The sequence below is a fragment of the Aythya fuligula genome, chromosome 14, assembly GCF_009819795.1.
Source record: "Aythya fuligula isolate bAytFul2 chromosome 14, bAytFul2.pri, whole genome shotgun sequence".
In the NCBI taxonomy this organism is placed as follows: domain Eukaryota; kingdom Metazoa; phylum Chordata; class Aves; order Anseriformes; family Anatidae; genus Aythya; species Aythya fuligula.
In genome coordinates, this window is record NC_045572.1 from 9,493,203 (window position 1) to 9,512,909 (window position 19,707).

Below are 19,707 nucleotides of genomic sequence, written 5' to 3' on the forward strand. Positions count from 1 at the left end.
TGGGTAGGGAGGCTTGTTGGCTTGTGGCTTTTGAGCCATGTCCTGCTATCCAGACAAATTACAGCTTGTATAATGAATTGTTTGTTTTGCAGTTCTGCTGGTGCCTACGTGCAGATTCACCAGGAGCTTGGGCTAGATCTCAGCTCCAAAATAGTGGTCTCCCTCCCTCGCAGCTGAGAACTGTCCTTCCTAGCTGATAATAGAATGAAATGTTAACAGGGTTGAATCATGATTTGCTCCAATGTAAGCTCCTTGCATGGAGAGAGCACTTGGTTTTCTGTGCTAGCAGGGCACAGGGCAGCCTTCTGAGCCCAAAGGTTTGGCTCGGATAGCTCTCCAGTGGTTAAATACAGGACTGGCACAGGCACTGCAGTTTGGGTGACAGGGGCCCTTTCAGTCCTCTGTGGAACATTTGCTAAACATCAGTTCTCTTAAACAGGAGCCCTGTTGTACCCCATTTCTCACTCTGTCTTGCTCGCATAAACCTTGCTAAGGCTTCTAACATCTCCACACTTGCAGAGTGCTTCCAAGCAGAGCTTCCTCCTGATAGCTATTTTGATGACTTCGCTGTATTATTGAAGGATATTTTCCTTTCCTTATTTTTTTTTCTTTACAAGGGCTAGGCTTTTCTATAGGGAGTGTTTTCTTGGCATGGTGACTTCAGACCCATCTCATCCTGATTGTGGGTCCTGCATGGATGGCGTTGCAGCAGCTGGAGCTGTCATCCTTGTGTGTGTGCTCTGCTGTCCCTCTCTCTCTCTGTGCCCTGCTGGGGCAGTGGGACACCATGGGTGGTGCTGAGGTCTGCGAGTGCTGTGCTGTGCCAGAGCCTTCCTCCCAGGACCCTCCTGTGGGATCTTCCTCCCCCAAGTCCCACTGCACAGCCACTGCAGAGCCACCCCTGCAGCACAGCCGCCTTCCTAGCTAAGCAGCCACCAACCCCGAGTGCTTGCTTAAAGTCAAGCAAGCTTTTAGCAGCTCCTCTCTAGACACTGTCCTAGCCTTCAGGGCTTTCCTGGTTTTATAATTAGCATTTCTTGCCTGAATTGTGACCCTGTAAGCCTGTGAAAACTCTCAGCATCCACAACATCCTGCAGCAAGGTTAACAGCTTAATACCTATCATTGAAGAACAGCCTGCTTCTGTTTGTTTTAAAGAGTTTTAAGTGAGATTCCCATTACACAGGAACCTTTGCCTTCAGTGTTCCTGACAAGGGACTGGGAAAGTCCTGGGAAGCGTTTGGAGAGCCATTGCTGGGTTTTACCTCTCGGGGAGCTCTGTGGGGACACGCTGTCATCACAGTGTACCAGTGCCTTGCAGTCGTGCTGTGCCTGCCTGGTTCATCTGCACAGCACGACTGTTGTGAGGGTGAGAGTTAAATGAGTTTCCCAGTGGCAGGCAGTGGCCTTTCCTCCTCCTCTGCCTGAGCCACCAGTTTCCAGGAGGCTGTGCATGCAGGCTCTGCTGCATGCCTTTCTCTGCTCCGTGGGGACCGGCGGAGGAGGAGGAGATGCTGCCGGGAGTCTGTTGCTGTTTCCTGTCTTGTCTGAGCTCCTGTCCCCTCCGAGGTGGTGGGCTGGGGCTGTTGGTCTTCAGACCTGCGGCTCTCTGCATCCGTGCCAGAAACAACCCAGCAGCAAAGTGAAATTGCAGCTCCTTCCTTGCCCCCTCACCCAGACGGAGCAGGCGGCGAAAGGAAACGGGGGGATGAGTTAGAGTAAGAAGTTTAGCAGATGGCAGGGGAAATGCAGCAGCTCTTTCCATCAGGGTGATGCAGTGCCCACCTGCCATCTCCTGCGTGCCTGCCGGGCCTTGCCTCTCCTCCCTGCCCCACTGCAGCCCATGGTGGGCGAGGGCTACCCCAGCCCCGTGCCTTCTCATCAATGAGCTCGGATTTAGCTCTGCACTTTGGTCTCTGCTTAGAAATGTATTTGAGCTGCACTGTCCCTTAGATTCCTCCTTGGTGTCTGCATCAGGGACACGGTGTTCAGGTCTTTACACAGTTCTCTGGTCTCTGAACTTAAAAGATAGGCACGGTGACGCGTTTGTTTCTGCTCCATCTTTGCTGCGTTTAATTTAATTTTATTGATGGCTCAGTGGGCAAGTTGCAGAGGTTTCAGATGCAAAGGGAAAGGGGGAGTGGAGAGGACAGGGAGGATAAAGCATTGCTGGCAGATGAGGTTAACTCCTCAGTGCCCACCTAAGGCCAAAGAAGAGGCCGTGGGGGTTACCAGTGGGACTAGGCTAGGACACAGGGTTTGGGATATGGGGCTGGAGGGCTGAGCCTCCTCACTGGGGCTTCTGGGCATCAGCAGTCAGCAATGCTGGGCTGTTCAGTAGCTCCTGTGCCCTCCTCTTTGTTTGGGATCAGGACTATGAACGCCCATGCCACATCCCCTCAGCCAGGGAGGCCTCAGTGTGTTTCTCAGGGCCTTGTACAGGAGGGGTAAAAAAGCAGCTATTTGCTGCATCAGGTTGTGCTTTCCTGTGTCCCTGGCTCCCTCCTTGCCCCATCCTGCAGGTCAGGGAATGGTTTTGTGTGTGTCCCCGGAGCAGTAGGAGCGGTGCTGCCTGGGCTGAGCACACAGGGAAAGCACGGCCGGGATCTGCAGGCAGGCTCTGAAGGCCGCTGAGTCCCTGCATCACCCCATTGCTCCGGGGGAATAAAACATCTGCAGTAATCATGGACTGAAAATGCAGATAAGCTTGAAAGAGAACAAAGCGTAGCCCAGCTTTGGCTGGCTTTCTTGCTGAGCACGGAGGGATTTCTCTGCTCGGCCTGAAAGGGACAGGGAAAGGTTGTTCTGCCAGCAGATTTTGTAAGCAGAGGAAGGGGCTCCTAGGCTCTACCTGGGCTGGTCCAGCTGCCTTTCCAAGCAGTGGTCAAGCAGCTCACAGCTAGAGGAATTACAGGTTGTCATCACCCCATACTACAGCAATATTTCAGGGCCACAGTGGCGATTTGTGTGAAAGTGTTGAGAGCCCTTTTGCAGCAAGACAGACTGCTGCGGTTGGAGCTGGGGACGATGCTGGTGCATTTGTTTGGACTTCAGCCTGGTTTGGTGCCTTGGTTTACTATCTGTGATTTTTCTGAGGCTTGTCTCAGCCCATGTTTTCTTGGGCTTGTTTGGTTTTTAATCATGCCCTGAGTTTAAGGCTGTTCAGCAACCATGTTTCTTTGCAGCATTCAAATAAGAGAAGGGACTCAGGACCTCTGGTTTCTAACCCATCTTGTCATCCATGTGGCCAGTGCTGTCCATAATGAGGGGACTTGTGCTGGAGCTGTCTCATTGCCTCCTCATAACAGCCAGTAGCTTCTGCTTGTGTTCATCCTCTCTACACCATTTTAGTGAGTTGTTTTCTTTTGGGGCATAAATGCTTGCCCCTTCCCCAGCCTCTCCCCATCCTTGTCCCCAGGAAGGGTGCAGGACATGGAGCATCTTCAGTATTTCCCTCATTGTCTTCAAAGTGGTGTCCACTTCTGTGGGAGCTGTGGTCTGTGCTGAGAGCAGTTTTTGGGGTTTGGGTTTCCCCTGCACCTGACTCTGCTGCCAGATTTTTCTAGTCTGCCTCCTTTTCCAAGTGGCACAGTGAGAGTTGTGGCCATCAGAGCAAGCTGCTGAGGAGTCCAGGCCAGCAGCCCTCATCCTGGGAAAGACAAAAGCATTTAATTACTCAACAAGAGCGGGAGAGACAGCCTGTTTGCACAGCTGGTTGTGCCCCACGGGGACATTAGCTGGTGTGAGGGAGGTCAGCTGCACCGCCAAGGCCAGCGCTGCTGTGTTTTCCTGCATGTTTTTTTCCTGTGGCCAGCTAGCCAGCCATCCCCATCCCTCTGCTGACACTCTTCGTTCTCTTTTTCAGGGAGCCCATTGGAAAGAAGAAATCTGGTAAGCACTCCTCTTTTCCTCCCACTTCACCACCTCCTCCTTTCACCCACAGCCTTGGTCTCCTGTCACGGGGTGCGGGAGCCTGGCCCCATGGCAAGCACCGCTGCTGTGCTCCCCTGTGGGGCACAGGGCTCCCAACACAGCATGTCCCCTCCAAGTCCCAGCCCCACATCCCTCTGCACCCCCAAGGAAGGGACAGGGCTGAGGACAGCAGGGGCTGGGGCTCTTCGCTGCCCTGATCCCACAGGCGTCCCATGGAAGAATGGGGCTGACGGACACCTACAGCTCCACACATTGCACCAAACACCCCGTTTGCTCGTGCATCGAGTCGTTCCCACTGCTGCCACCCCCGTGGTCGTGTCCCTCCTCTCCTCACGCCTTGTCTTCCATCGTTTTTGTTCCTCCATCAGGGTTTATCCAGAGAACGGCCTCTTTCCTGCAGAGAGGTAGTAACAGCCGCGCGCTACCTTGGGCCTTGCTCTCGCTTCGCCTTTCGCCGGGGGACACCTGCTCTTTCTGGGTGGGCAAGCCCCTTGCAAAAAGCTGCCACGTCCCCCGGAGCTTTCTGTGGTGCCTGGTGGACACGGGGCAGCAGCAGCCAGGAGGTGCGGTGGGAGTGGGACAGGCGCTTGGCTGCGGGCCCAAGGTTTCTGGCCTGGGAGTTGACACTGCCATAAACTGTGTGAGCAAATTTACCTGTAGATACGTGGGTTCCTATCTAAGGAGAGAGAAAAGGTACAGGGGAGACTTAAGACTTAATTCTACTTTCTTATCTGAAGGGCATTCCTCCTTCAAGAACAGCTCACGTCCCAGCCTCCTGAGACCAGGGGTAGGATGTGTACGGAAACCTCACATTATCTGCTTGAACAGTAGCTCTTGGTTTTGCTCCGTTCTCATGGGCAGGTCATAACTGAGTGGTCTCCTGGTGGACTAGCAGGGGTTTACCAGTATGATTAAAACCTTTGGAAAATATGCCCTCCTCAAACTCTGACAGCCGCAAGGTATGTCTGTCAAAGCTGGACCTTGGGAAGGCAGTTTTATAGCTCTCATTAGCCATTTGTAATCACAGACTGCATTTTTTTTACTGTCTTTCTCATACTGAAGTGGTGGGTCTTCCCCGGCTTTGTCACAGGAGATGTGCTGAAGGTTTTGCTTCAAGCTGAGTTATTGCTTTCAGTGCAAACCCATGTGGAGGCAGAGAGAAGCATCTGGCTGTGGGTGGGGATGAAAACAGGCTATGATTTTTTTTTTCCTTCTCCTCTCTTTTGATAAAGCGGAGGTAAAATAAAGACACAGAATCCCTTGTCTCAAAATGTCTCGTCTGATGGCTCAGTAGGAAGATCTGGGGAGTAAGGAAGGGTATTATGTTTCCCCGTGAGATCAGTGCGTGTTTAGATCACTTTGAACCCAGTCCACTTACATTAAGCAAGAGAAAAAAGACGACCTTTCTAGTGTTGAGGAGAAGAAAAAGATCTGAGTTATGCAGCAAAATTTTTCTTTGAGGGCAGAATTTAATTCAAGGACGCTGGCTTGATTTTTTTCTCCTGTTTGTGCACTCAGCTTCGTTCTGCCTTCCCACTTCACACAGAGCCATTAGTGAAGCAGGTTTATGGGCAGCTCCACTTTGCCTCTTGCCCCCAGCCCTGTAGGCATGGCAGGTTTGTGTGTGACACGGTGATGTTGTGAGGTCGAAGAGAAAATGCTCTTTGGGATGCTGCTTGCTTGGCACCATTGAGAGGGAGAGAAGAGGAAGATTTGGGGTAACTTCCAAGCCAGAGCCCTGTTCTGGCAGGACAAGGCATGATGTTTAGACCGTGGCACTGTAATCCCCTTGTTTGGCCATGGTATATGTGCAGTAGGCATCAGGGAGAGGTGTTTGTGTAACACTACAAAGGGCTGCTGCTTTGTTCCAGGCATGTTTAGAGACTCCTCTCACCATCTTTTATTTTCTGGCAAAAGAAACCAAATTTGATTCTGCTGCTGTCACCTGGAGCCCTATTCTACCTTGAAGACGCGCCTGATGCTTCATCTATCACTCAAGCCAGGCCTGCTTTGAGAGCAGAACAGCGTGGCACAAAAAAGGCTCTTCTAATAAGAGATCTCCCTGAGGAGGGGGCATCCAACAGCTGCTGACAAACAAACACAACTGGAATTGTCTCCCAGTCGCTTATTTCTCCAGCACCCCCGGAGGTGGGGTGAGCTGCTCTTTGGGGTAGCACTGCAAAGAACAAATGCTCCCGGGTGCCTGGCAGCAGCGAGCCCTGCTTTCTAATGGGCTGTAACTGAGCACTGGGATACAAAGTGGGTTGCAGTGGTACCTACGGCCTTCCTTGGTGACCAAGAGGCTCGAGGGACAAATGTTTGGTGTTGTGAGGAGGCCCAGAGACAGGGATGTGCTTAGTATGAGCTGGTGGGCATTATATGCCTTTATTCATTATTCTTCATGCTCTGGGACTCTGAAGCCTGACTTGGCCACTGATTTAGGTACACCTAAAAGTAATCATCATAATTGGTCCCCAGTACTGTTTCAAACATTTCTATTTGCTCCTCCTTTCTGAGTTCTACAGAAAGCAGATGGAGATTCATAGGTTTGTTGTGGCACTAATGCAGTGCACAGGAGCCTGAAACTCTCTCAGCAGTTTTAATTTGGGTGGAACCGCCCTAGGAGACTGGCAGAAGAGCTCCCATATCCCCCTGCTAGTTTTGTTTTAGATGCTTTCTTGCCTGGCTGCATCCCTTTTGCTGTGCTGAGCAATGTTCCCGCAGTGGCTCAGAGACCCCAAACCACAGTGTTTGGTCTGATGAGGGAGAGTGAAAGCACAGCTCTCATCCTACAGAAGCGATAGGAGGGCCATTCTGAAACTCCACTGGTGAGTGCTAGTTACATGTGATTATTTCCTAGTTCAGGAAGAATCCCTGGAGGGATGAGAGGGATTGCAGCGCTGATCCTCGCAGGCTTGTCAGGTCTGGGAGAAGAGGGGCTGGCCTGAGAGCACTGGGTCTGATCGGCACAGACCAGAGAACTAGGACAAAAAAAGCTTATCCAAAGCACAACATTTTTGGAAAGAGCTGTAGGCAGGGGCTGGAGTGTATAGCAAGGACAGGCGTTAAAAACAAATACCCAAATACCTGTGCCCCCACTTTTATTTCAGTCCTGAGCTCTTTGCTTCTCTCTGAAGGCACCAGTGTCCATACCGTTAAGAGACTCATTATTTTTGGCACTGATAGTGCAAAGGCAGAATTTGGAAACATGAAATCTTGGAGCAACCCTGTATCTGAGATTTCCTACCTGTTTTTGTACACCTCACTGCTTTGGGTGAGTGCATCTCCTCTGCGGCTCTCCGGCATCTATAGCCAGCGTCTGTTCTGCAAGTCCAGTCCAAGGACCCCAGTGGTCTCTCGGCTCAATGCACATCCCTTCTCTAGGCCATGTTTGTATCAGTCTCAAAAATATTCAGGGGATACAAGCTTTGTGCTCCTAGCTACTGTCGTTCTACACAACTCCTCTCCTGTGGGCTCTGTTCTGTGCTAATCCTTCCTCCCCTCCCCAGCTACAGAGCTTTAGATACTATTTTAGATGAGTAAGTTTATGCCATTGCTATTCTTAAGAGACCAAGTCTGCCCCTAAATAGGATGTTTTATTGTAACTTGACCACGTATTTTTGTGGTTGAGGATGATTATGCCAGGTGAAGGCACTCCTGAAATTAACTCCTACGTCTTCCTCCAAGCTTAGTTTGCCGCTTCTGTTGCTGGTTTAATAGGTACATTGGAGGATCCAGAATTGCCTGCTGAAACTACAAATAGCCTCACGGCATTGTGTGTAATTACAGCCAGGGAGGCAGAAAGGAGAGCCCTGCTCTCTTCCTGTAGCTGTTATTCTGCTCTCAGGGGCTGGGTAAGTCCTCTGATCACTTTAAGCACAAACCTTTAATTGAGCTAGTAGAACAGATAGTCCCCAATTTCCTAGCATCCTCCATTCACTTTAGAGGGCTATTTTTAGTTTTGTCTGGTGCCCCACCTCTGGGTTATGGCTTGGAGGAAGCTTTCATTAGTGGTAACAGATCCTGTGCACTTGGCCAGCTCACCTGCAGCTCTGCAGAGAGCTGTTTATGGCAGGATGACACGGGCAATTAGCCTCTTCCTCCTTTAAATGAGACTGTCCTGAAAAAGCATTTCAGTTAAATTGCGGCTGTGGTCTTTCTTTCTCAGAACCTGTTTGAGAGGTGGTGACCTCGGGCTTAGGAGAACTTCCCGGTGGGGGAGCAGAGCGCTCCAGCACCGCTGAAAACCTGTTGGATCTCATCCATCTCTGCTCATCCCTCCTGCTCTGGTCACTGCAGGATCGTGCCCTGCAATAGGTTCCCTCGTAAGAAAGTTCTTTTATCAGACTGAGATATCTCACGTGGCAGGGGAGCCACAGGGTCCTCTTGCAGCGTAGCAGGCTGTGGACATTTCTTCCTGATGCACAGCCGCAATTTCTTTGCTGTGCTTTGCCTTTATATCCCAAGGGACCAGCACTCTCTGTATCATTTCTTTCCCAAACCCTTCTGAGACTGGGAGGTAATCGTCCCATGTATCTGCCATGCTGTAGCAGCCAGAGGGCTGGAGCAGATGTGATTTCTGCCTTTGATCCAACACGTGAGGCCCCCTGCTCAGAGTACATGCACAGCCCCTGGAAGTACGACTTAACACCCACAATCACTCCTGCTAGAGTAATTAATACTGTTCTAATTCCAAAGCACTGGGCAAATATTAATTAATTCCTACTGCACCTGGGAGAATTGGATAGTGTAAGTATCCTCAGCTGGCAGGTTAGGAAGCTGCAATGCAAAGTGTTGGGCTGGAGGCTAGAGCTGAGCCTTGGGGCAGAGGGGAGAAGAGTGCAGGTGTTTCTAACACCTTTTTGCTCCTTGGATGCTCTTGTAGGCAGCTGGGCAAGTGCTGCTTGTGCCCTGAGTACCCAAGTGCCTTGTGGCTGGTTCAGCGTGAGGCTGAGCCCCTGTGAGTGCCCTCCCAGAGGGGCTGAGGGGTCTGGGTTTGGTGCTGAGCACCCGCAGGTCTGCAAAGCCCTGGGTCGCTTCGTGATCTCCTTGTACACAGCAAACCCCTGCACTTGGGGGAACAGGGGAGTTTTGCTCCATGTGTAGAGACGAACGTGGGGCTGCATTTCTAAAGCAGAGGTGGATTTGACTTGAAAACTCTGTCCCAGTACCGCCCTGGTAGGAGACGCCAAGCAAAGGGATCCGCATCCAGACCACTCTACTAAATGAAAACGTGCCTGGAAAAAATAAATCAGCGTCACCCTGCTGTGCCTGGCTGGTGCCTGCTGGTCCCCTGGCAGGGCCGGTGGGGCAGTGCTGGCTGTCCCCTCGCCTTAGCCTGCAGTGCCACCTTCAGCCTGGCCGGGCTCGGCACAGCCAGCGCTGCTGCACCAGATTCCCTGGGCGCATCCAGCCCTCCATCAGCTCTCAGGCCCCTTCCTGGCTCAGGGAGTGCTTTGCTTTCTGCAAATCCTGCCCATTTGCCCCTCGTCTCAGTGGGTTGTTTTTCTGGCACCGAATTAGGATCTGCTGCAGGAGCTGAGAAGGGTTAGAGGAGCAAGTAGCTGGGACAGCAAACAGCCGGCGAGGCACAAGAAGGGTGATGATGGCTGGGGGATGCTGCTGTGTCCTACAAATGCCCCTCCACTTGGATGGCCAGGCTTTTTAGGACCAGAAAATCCCCCTGCGGGCGGTGTGTGCTGAGCTGGGGTCTGAGCTGCTCTGTGCAGTGGTGTCCAGCAGCAGGGAGCAGGATGCTGTGCGCCCGCGGCGGTGGTGGCGGTGCTTGGACGGCTCCGTGTGAGAGCAGGAGGTGGGAGCAAGCGCGAGGTCTCACCTGGCTGTCCCCATCTCACCTGGCTGCTGGTTTGGTCTCTGTCCTCACTCTGCCCAAGCCTTTGGCTCACCTCTCTCACGCTGGGGTCCCCAGGGTGTCCTGGAGCTGCTCGCAGGCCAGCAGGCGCTCGGGAGCGGTGGCCCATGCTCTCGGGAGCTGGTGCTGACCCCGGCGCGTGGCTGGGTTCTTGTCCCCCTGTGCAGGAGCTGACTCTGCGTCGGTCGATCCCCTGGTGCTGGAGCAGTATGTCGTGGTGGCGGACTACCAGAAGCAGGAGAGCTCCGAGATCAGCTTGTGCGTGGGCCAGGTGGTGGATATCATTGAGAAGAACGAATCAGGTACAGAGAGAGTTCGGCTTGGCAGAGGGCTTCGGATCTGCTCCGCCTCTCAGAGCAGCGACAGGAATAGCAATCCTGTATTTGTCAGTGTCTTCTTAGTAGGAATTTAAGCAGAACAGCCTCCGGGCACCTTGCAGGGATGTCCTTGGATGGGCAGCTTAAGTGAGATGTGGAGGAAGCAGCATCAGTCTGCAGGATTTCTGTATGAGCACGGATGAGATTTAGGGACTTTCTTTCAAGGAATGGTCTAACTATCTGCTGTGCTGAGCGCCAGGCGCCGTCCATCTTTTACATTCTCATTTTGTGCTTCTTTGTGCTGAAAAATACAGTGGCTGATGAGGGGGACGCTGGGCAGCAGCACCATGTAAAGCCCCCTTTGTGCAATTCCTGCCTCCTCCAAAGGAGAACACCATGCAGCACTCGGCCCTGGGGCAGGGGCAGGCAGCCCAGACGTTCGCTTGCTAAAGCTTAAACTTGCTTTTAACCTCTGCAAGGGGAATGTGTTGTGTCATAGGTCCGCCTTCTGGAATTGGTTGAAAAGGGGAATTTATTCCCCAAAGGTAACAGGAGTTGCTTAGGGGGGTTTACAGATAAATCAAGAAAATAGATTTTTAAATTCTGGAAAGCCAGTCCCAAGAGGATTAGTTGAACCAGCAGCCATGCTTGAGAATGAGGAAAATAAAAGCAATCTTAAAGCAAGTGAAACCTATTAGCACAGCCAATTCAAAAGGTATGGCAAATCGTTTATTTATGAAAGGTCAGCCCTGGTTTTCACTTCCAGGCAGGTAGTTGTTGATTCCCTTCCTGACAATCATTGTCTTTCTAAATGACTTGCTGGCGAGGCTCTGAAAATAACGCTGGTCTTTATTTTTCTCCCCCCTAAAGACACAAATAGCTTGTGCTTTTCATAACTGAGGAGCACGCGTTTATGTTGATTGTACACCCAGGGTGGCCCGGGATTGCTAGTGGCCTCTGTGGAGCTGGCCAGGTTTCCGCTGGGAGAGCTCGTGTTTTAATCCTGCGTTTGCTCCTAGCTTTGAAAATCTGCTGTTTTCACAAATGTTAAGAAGGCGAGAGCGCAGCAGGAGTCAGTTATCGATTTGCAGACAGTGTATTCATCTCGGCTAATTAGACTGGACTTGCTGACCCATACTGAGAGAAAATGAACCATGAAGGGAAAAACAAAAACAAAAAAGATAGCAAATGAGGTGGCTGGAGTCATTCACTTCTGAGTTGTCCCATTTTTTGTGACCGTGGGGAGGGAGCTGTACATTTGGGTATCGTTCAGCTGCGATTCTCCCTTGCTGCTGTGTGTGCTCCCTTTCGGGGTAACCTCAGCCTCCTGTATGGCAGCACAGAGGGGACAAAGCCCCCCAGACTCAGGGCTTGTAGGGAGGGAGGTGGTTTTTGGCTGGTGGGTGTCCTTGGCTGATCCTCCTGCTGCTTTGTTCCCAGGCTGGTGGTTTGTGAGCACATCAGAGGAGCAAGGCTGGGTGCCAGCGACCTGTCTGGAGGCCCAGGATGGCGTCCAGGATGAGTTCTCCATGCAGCCCGACGAAGGTAAGAGGTTCCTGGAGATAACTGCCCCAGCTTCTTCGTGCTGAGCTGTGCTGAGTGGCTTGCAGGATTGCTTAGCCCTTTCTGACCTAAGGAGGGGAAGAGCTCTGGGGAGGACAAACCCACAAGTGCCACAGTCGTGTCTGCCCGTGATGGTCTGCCCACCCTGCTCCAGTGCTGCACCAGGAGTGTGGCAGCGGGATGCTGGCAGTGCAGCTGCTGGCCTTCCTGCTCCCCCAGAGGGGCTGAAGGTGCCACCTTTGGGGAACACCCAGTCCTGCCATCACAATGCCCCCTGTGCTCCCAGGGAGGTGGTTTGCACGTACTGGAGAAGGAGGAGCAAACCTCAGATCCTAGGACAATTCCTGTGTCTTCTGATGTCATGCAGAAAGCAAGAGCATGCGTGAGTTCACATGATGAGAGTAGCAAAGCTGCAACCTTTGTGTACAGTAAATCTGAACCAGCCCTGCAGCACGCTTCCTTTCCACTGACCGCTGTATGCTCAGAGCAGTGCTGTAGTTTGCTCAGCCCTTTTCCTGGGGAGATGGAGGTGGGATGGGGGTTCAAACCAGGGAGGGCCCCCAGAGAGCTCCAGGTGAGTACAGCTCTGTGCCTCTCTCTGCTGTCAGCCCTGTTTCCTCTGAGACCCGAAGTGCTGCCTCCTTACGTCCTCTCTTGTCCTTCTCCTGCTTCCCCAACATGCTCTTCCCAGTCCCGTGGAGATACTGGTCCCTGCCCAGGCACGTTGGCCGTCGTCGGACCCTTGGGGACTTGTACACCAGTGGATGGGGTCAAGGTGGACTTTGTAGAGACGTGTTCAGCTGCCCTGGTTTTGTGCCTGCAGCCTTGTTGTGTGCATGTTTGTTTGCTTTGCATGGGAGGGACTCTGCTTGTGTCATCCTCGGTATGTGCCATGTGTGCTCCTCAGCCTTCCATCAGCCTGCTCACGTCCACCTCTCTTTCTGCTATCAGCCGTTCCTTCTAACTTTTTGAGGCTTGTTTTGGGTACAGAGACTGGAGTCTCTGCTTTCCACCAACACATTTATGCAAACTTCTTGTAGCTGCTGCCTTAGTCCCTGCTCTCAGCCAGGTCCTGGTGTTGGTGGCTCAGGCAGCACCAAGAGGAGAAAAGCCGACCTGGTTTTGCTGGATGGGACAGGACGTTTGCTGCTTTGACTCATTTGCATGAAGCGGGAGGGGAATCAGGTCTTTCATGAGCTGTGCTTTTCCAAGAAGGCAAGGACAAAGGGCCGGGCACCCAGTTTGGATGTGTTTTCAAGCCCTGGAGGAGTGCATTTTCAGGAACAGTGGCTATTCAGGAGGATGAAGGCAAAAAGCAACTGGAAGGGGAAGCTTGAGCGATGTATGAAAGTGATTAAAGACCGTGGTGGTAGCTGGGATTGGGTTCTTTTGGGGGTCAAGCAGCTTCCTATGCTGTATCTTTGTGGTCAGTGAGTAGCACAGGATCCCAGAGCAAGAGCTGGGACCACAGACTGGATGGATGTGAGAGGGTGAAAGGAAAAGAAGTGGGCATTCAGTGCCTCCTCACCTTGGCTGTCATAGGGGAAACTCACCAAAGCTTACATTTCAAAATGCAACTGGGTTTGTTTTGGAATTCATTTCACTGGCATTTTTTTTCTGAACAGTTGTGTATCTCTGTGTGTTTGCACCTATGTTACAACAAGAATTACTGTTCACAGAAAACACTTAGCCACTATTTCCAAGTTTCTGTAAAACAGTATCTTAGTAAAACTCCACTTTGTTTCCTACAGAGGAGAAGTACACAGTTATTTACCCATACACTGCAAGAGACCAGGATGAAATGAACCTGGACAAAGGGGCTGTGGTGGAGGTGATCCAGAAGAACCTGGAGGGCTGGTGGAAAATCAGGTACCGTCCCTGCCTCGTGCCCTTCCCTGGCACTGCAGGCTATGCAAAGCAGAGACCCGATGCACAGTCCAAGGGCAAGCCTAGAGCAATGAGGAAGGCAGAGTAGCAGAACTCATTTCTCTCCATCCCTAAATACCAAGGCTAACTGAAGTTCAAGGTTTCAGCCAAGCATAGCTGTGGTTAAACGTCTTGAAAATCCCTCAATTTCCTGTGCCGGGGAGGTGGACTGCGTCACGGCATCACATGCCCCAGCAGCGGGTCCGGGAGCATTAATGTTACATCATGTGCTGCTGATAGGAAAAGCAGCGAGTGTCCTGGAGGCAGGCTGGATGCTCTGGCTGTGTTAGGAGGTTCCTGCGGAGCAGGGCCGTTGTCCGGGCCAGTTCTGCTGTGTACAGGGTGTGCTGAGGCCAAACGCTCCCGATCATCCTGAGCTGATACTTGTTTTCTCCTGGAAGCTCGTTTTTGCTTCTCTGTGGCGTTAGCTAATGGCTGGACTTGAGCAGGGTGGGAGCATATGCCACGGTTTTCTTAACCTTGCGTTGAACCTGTGGTATTGGCAGAAGCAAAGCCCCAGAAAAATGTCCATTGACTTTCTGAGCAGAGGAGAGCTGCCACAAGAACTCCAAAGGCAATTACAAGCTCAGGATCTGGTGCCATGTGAGTGCAGTGGCTGCAACCCAGCCAGCAGGAGCGTCTCCGACGCTGGCGCGAGACCCTCGAGCATGGCAGGCAGACTCCGTGGATGTGGTTTTTCAATCAGATCACAGCGCTGGTTCCTCTCCTAAACAGCGCAGATTTAGAGCAGGGAAGGGATCCAGGCTGAGCTTCATCCAGAGAACAGGTACATCAATCCTAGCAGCAACCCTCTGGTTTTCCCCTTCGCTTCCCCTGCCAGTGCGTTTCATTCCTGAACCGGTGCCATCGCTGAGGTGAAAAGGAAATCGGGCTCCTCGCCGTTCCCAGCCCTCGGCCTGCTGGCTGCAGCAGCCTGCATGGAGCATCAATCAATGCTGCCACTCTCCAGGTGCCACCTGGCATGGAGCCTGGCACTGAGCGAGCTCACTTTGCCCAAATCCAGGCTTGTGCTGAGCCCCGGCCCCAGGGACACCCGGTGGCCCCGTGCACGGGCTCGGGGCAGCACTGAGGCTCGGCAAAGTGACGCTGCTGTTGTTGTTGCTGCAGGTACCAGGGCCAAGAAGGCTGGGCCCCCGCCTCCTATCTCAAAAAGGGGAATGGAGAGATGTTCTCGCAGAAGCTGGGCTCAGGCTCCTCCACTCACTCCTGTGCCTTGGATCTGGATGGCGTTTCCCGGCAGCAGATCGTGGCCAGCCGAGAGAAGGACGGGCTCGCCGGCCAACGGGATGGGAGGTTCGACAGCCGCCCCCTGCCCAACGCTGACATCCGACGCAGTAAGTGGCCAGCTGGGAAGGTGTCAGTGCAGCCTATCCTGCAGAATTTTGGGCAACATAGCTCAAAGGAGAGGCAGAAGGCTTGCAAGGCACCGTGAGCTCTGCAGCAAGGTCTGGAGGTGACACTGGCATGGGTGCAGTGCTGCCCCGGGGTCTGCTGAGGAGCAGCAGAGGTGTCAGTAAATAAAGGCCTCTCAGCCTGCAGGTTCAGCTGCAGACGCCTCTCCTCACAGGAGCTGCACAGTTTAATCCCTCAGCAGGTCAGGTCTTTGGGGTGAAAAAGCAGTTTTGTGTGGTCACCTCAGCTGCATTTCCCAGCAGCACCTGATGGTGCAGAGCTGGTTCCTCTTCCAGCAGGATAACCTTGGAACCTGGGTGACCTGCACCACTCAGGGTACCAGGCAGAGAGATTCCTCGTTTGGCTTGCTTGCCTGAGGCAGGCTTAGTCCTTGCTTTTCTGCCTTCTCTTTCACTTGCCTTATGGGAATGCATGTGTGACTAAAAGCCAGACCTTCAACAGCATCTGAAATTCTTCCTCCACAGAGTCACCGAAGATGCGGCAGAGACCCCCTCCTCGCCGAGATCTCACCATAGTAAGTTCATAGAGCACGCACACCACCTCTCTGCTGCCTTAAGACTCCTCTGTCTATGTGGACCTTGTGTTACACCTCCTGTAGAGACATGCTGATGGGTTTTCTTTTTTATTGTCACAGCCACGTGGTTTGAACCTGCCTAAACCTCCCGTCCCTCCTCAAGTGGAAGAGGAATATTACACCATCGCTGACTTCCAGACCACCATCCCTGACGGCATCAGCTTCCAGGCAGGAATGAAAGTAGAGGTGAGCCTGTCATCTTCCCTCCTCGCATCTTGCCATCAGAACAGTGCTTGTGATTACCTCTGTGGACTGTTAACATCTCACGAGCTCCTGCTGTGTGACTTTAGGGTCCCAGGTGCTCTTGGTGGCCTCCTGTCCCTTGAGCATGTGCATGTTGTGTTGTTTGAGCTAATGGAAATAAAACTTCATCACAAATGGGGGTAGAAATTACTTTTTTTTTTTCTTATTTAGGCCAGGTGTAACCCCAAAAGCCCTTCCAGAATTGCACACCCAGTTTTGTTCACAGAATCCCTGTTGTAGATGTGATTTTGCTTTTCAAAATGTACACTGTGCCTATTTAAGAGGATTTTTTCTCCATGGCTGCCCCAGTCTGCTCGTCCCAGTCCTACTTCTGGAGTGCGTACAGGCAGGATGGCTGCTGATCAGCGCAGTGATGCTGCTGGTTAATCACTCCAACAGTGCCACTCAGTGGCCACTGCCAGTACCTGGCGTCCTACTCTTTTCTGCAGCATCCTCGTCGTGGCTGTGTCACTCCTTGCTCCCAGCTCATGAAGTTCAGGTCCCCTTAGTAGGATTCCCTCCCAGTTGGATACTGGTTCTGTGCTTTTTGTGCTGAGCTGAACACCCACTTGTAAAAATCATTTGTGCTGGTTTTCCTTGTGATTATACAGCATTTGGATATCAGGTTGGGGAGGCAGGAGCCTGGAAGCTACGTGCCACCCTGATGTTATTTCAGAGATACCGAGCATCTCTTTTTGGAGATACTGAACATCCCCTTTTGTGCAGAGGGGGCTGCTGAGTGTGTGTCTGAGCTTTCCTTTCCTCCCGCAGGTCATTGAGAAGAACCTGAGTGGCTGGTGGTACATTCAGATTGAGGAGAAGGAAGGCTGGGCCCCCGCTACGTTTATTGACAAGTACAAGAAAACCAGCAACGCGTCCAGGCCGAACTTCCTGGCTCCTCTGCCCAACGAGATGGCCCAGCTCCGGCTGGGCGATGCCGCAGCAGACAGCAGCGCCGGCGAGGAAGCCACGGGGCCGTGCAGACCTCTGCCCGAGGCTCCCCCCAACGGCATGGACTGCGGTATGAAGTGGGCCAAGGACTGGAAGGGGAAGGAGGCTGCTGAGAGCAGCGACCTTGCCTTTGCCTGTGGGTATGAGGAGATCTCGGACCGTGAGGTGGAGGAGAAGCCCAGCCTGCCGCCCAGGAAGGAGTCCATCATTAAGTCAGAAGGCGAGTTGCTGGAGAGGCAAAGGCCTCCCCCAAAACCCCCAGGCATGATTTTGCCCATGATCCCGCCAAAGCAGTCGGTAGCCCCAAAAGACAGCAAGAAGCCCGAGCTGAAATCAGAGAAAGGGAAACTCTTCCAGCTGAAAAACGAAATGGGGCTGGAATGTGGACACAAGGTGTCGGCCAAGGAGGTGAAGAAGCCGAACCTCCGGCCCATCGTCAAGCCAACCAAGCCAAAACCTGAGCCCGTGGAGGACAAGCCTGAGCCAATCACCCAGAACCCCTTCTTGAAGTCAAGACCTCAGATCAGGCCCAAACCCGCTGCAGCCCCTCGGACTGACCCCCCTCCAGCTGATGACAAACTGGACATCTGCAGCCTGCGGAGCAAGCTGAGGCCTGCAAAGTGCCCCGAGAAACCCCCCGAGCCGGACACCGCCGCCAGCGAAAGCTCCTGCGGTAACACCACGGTCGCCCCGGAGGCTTCTGGAAGGTTTCAGGAGCGACTGAGCGTGGAGAGCAAACCCCTGCCCAAATCTCCCCCGGGCCCAGCCATCGTCCCGCCTGCCCGGGAGCCCGCGCCGCAGCGCCCAGTTGTGCCACCCCGCAGGCCACCACCACCCAAAAAAACAGCGTGTCCTGCTGCTGGCCCCGCACCCGAGGCCAGGGCTTCCCCGCTGCCAGGCAGACCCATGCTGGTTCCTCCCAAAGCCAAACCCTTCCTGTCCGCTGCGATCCAAGACGAAGCCAAAGCGAAAAGCGGCTTAGGCCCAAAGGTAATATCCAAGCCGGTGGAGAGAGGGGAAGGCAAGGAGAGGACGTCAGCCCCTTTCTCCAACCCGGACATCTCCAAGGAAGCTCTCTACGTGGCCGTCGCGGATTTTGAAGGCGACGAGGAGACCAACAGCTTTAGAGAAGGGACGTTGTTTGAAGTGCGCGAGAAGAACAGCAGCGGCTGGTGGTTCTGCAAGGTGCTGACTGGGGGCCCTTGCTGGGAGGGCTGGATCCCTTCCAACTACCTGCGGAAGAAGCCATAGCCTGTCCTCTGTTTACATGGTCGGAGGTTCCCCGTTCTCCCACCTGAGTATTTAATTAGCCTATTAATTTATAGTTTTCCACAAGGCTGGCTTTAAAAAAAAAAAAAAAAGAAATAATAATAATTGAGATACCACACATTCCAGCTGGTGCCCTTCGGAGGCAGCGCGCTCGCCCCTTGCAGCCCAGCCTCCCGCTCCCATCACGTCCACCGAGCTCCTGCTCTGCCTTGGCTGGCTGCCACGGGCTGCCCTGGCCACACTTTGTGGTGTCTGGGCCCCAGCACGGTTCTCCATGGTTCTCCATGCTGGGGAAGTTGACCTCGATAGGTGGTTTTTGCCACCTGTCCCGGGAAATCAAGAGGCGGCAGCAGCCAGGGGGAGAAATGCAGCTTGGCCCTGGTACCAGTGAAGGAAATCTGGCCTCGTGGAGGGATTTGGTTTTCCCTGAGGCTCAGGGTCACGGTTGAATGTTGTACGTCGCATTGCTTAGTCCAAATGTGTAGCAGGGTCATAGGAGATGTGGCAAAAAAGCGGGACGATTGCTCAGAACAGGGTCCCTGTAGCTCTGCGTGCGTGTGCAGCCACGACTGCACGCCGGGAGCCAGGTGCTGCACTCCACGCTCTGCCCTGCTTTTCCCTGCACACGTCATGGGACAGTCCTATGGTCCTTCCCCACTCTGCAACGACAAGTGTTAACTTAAACATCCTTCTGGTGGGAAAAAAAATAGAAAAAAAAAAAAGAAAAAAAAAATGCACACAAGCGCACACACATAACAGGTCCTCTCTGCTGACCCAGGGCACTATGCAGACCGTACCTTGCAGTATTACAACCCAACGAGAGGTGTTTTGCTTCGGTAGCTGAAGAATCCTATGCAACACACAGAGGACCGGAATGACCCCAGAAGCCCTGGCAAGAGGATGCTTTGCTTTCCTTCCCCCACAGACTGCGCTGCCCGTCGGACTGATAGGGGACTGCCTGGTCCCGCGACCCACCGAGCTTCCCGGGGCTGGCGGGCAGCAGCCAGCAGGTGGGTCCCTCCGTAGGTGCTGATATTATCAAGTGCAATCCAGAATGTGGGAGTTCAGCTCCTCATCGCAACCAGTTGTGAGGCGTGTCTGGTGCTCAGGTTGCTCCCTGCCTTGTTTGCCACCCCAGCTTTCTGTCATCCCACACCCCGGATTCTTTCAGTTCCCCCTGTGTGTTGGTCAGCGTTGGGGGCTTCAGGTCAGATGGAGCTGTTTTTTTTTTCCCCGCTGACCATCCTGCCTGCCAGGTCTGATGTTGCTAGCAGTGATGTTCATCCCAGCGGGAGGATGGATGGGGTCTGCTCACCTATTGCTCCCTTGTGCTGCTTTCCTCCTGTCCGTACGTGGCTGCTCGCAGATCAAGGGCCACGTTTCTCTCTGGAAGAGCTTCATGCCCGGCACTTCTGTGGGTTTGCGGCTGACCCAGCCCGTTTGCCCTTTCCATTCCAATTACAAGTGTAAGTGCTGCAGATGCAGTTCTGCGGCTACGTTGTTGTGCTGCTGAAAACAATTAGAGTTTTCCCTCTAATTTGAGGCTAGCAGAACTGAGGGCACTCTACATGCCAGAGGACTGTTATCCACTCCCTTGAGCACTTGCTGCCTTCCCTTGTCCCACACT

General features: G+C 53.1%; 1 protein-coding gene across 2 annotated transcripts in view; it reads left to right on the forward strand.

The window, feature by feature from the left end:
* SH3PXD2B (SH3 and PX domains 2B) overlaps positions 1–18,777 on the forward strand; it is a 70,730-nt gene extending 51,953 nt beyond the window's left edge. Inside the window, exons 6-14 of one of the 2 annotated variants that reach the window (XM_032196748.1) lie at positions 3,864–3,889; positions 9,971–10,105; positions 11,561–11,665; positions 12,375–12,458; positions 13,435–13,552; positions 14,738–14,964; positions 15,508–15,557; positions 15,678–15,803; positions 16,632–18,777. In XM_032196748.1, the coding sequence (XP_032052639.1) occupies positions 3,864–3,889; positions 9,971–10,105; positions 11,561–11,665; positions 12,375–12,458; positions 13,435–13,552; positions 14,738–14,964; positions 15,508–15,557; positions 15,678–15,803; positions 16,632–18,062 (2,302 nt within the window). In that variant the 3' untranslated portion in view covers positions 18,063–18,777. The remainder of the gene's footprint in view (positions 1–3,863; positions 3,890–9,970; positions 10,106–11,560; positions 11,666–12,374; positions 12,459–13,434; positions 13,553–14,737; positions 14,965–15,507; positions 15,558–15,677; positions 15,804–16,631) is intronic. The other variant, XM_032196749.1, reaches the window with a different exon arrangement.
* Positions 18,778–19,707: the final 930 nt, after the last annotated feature.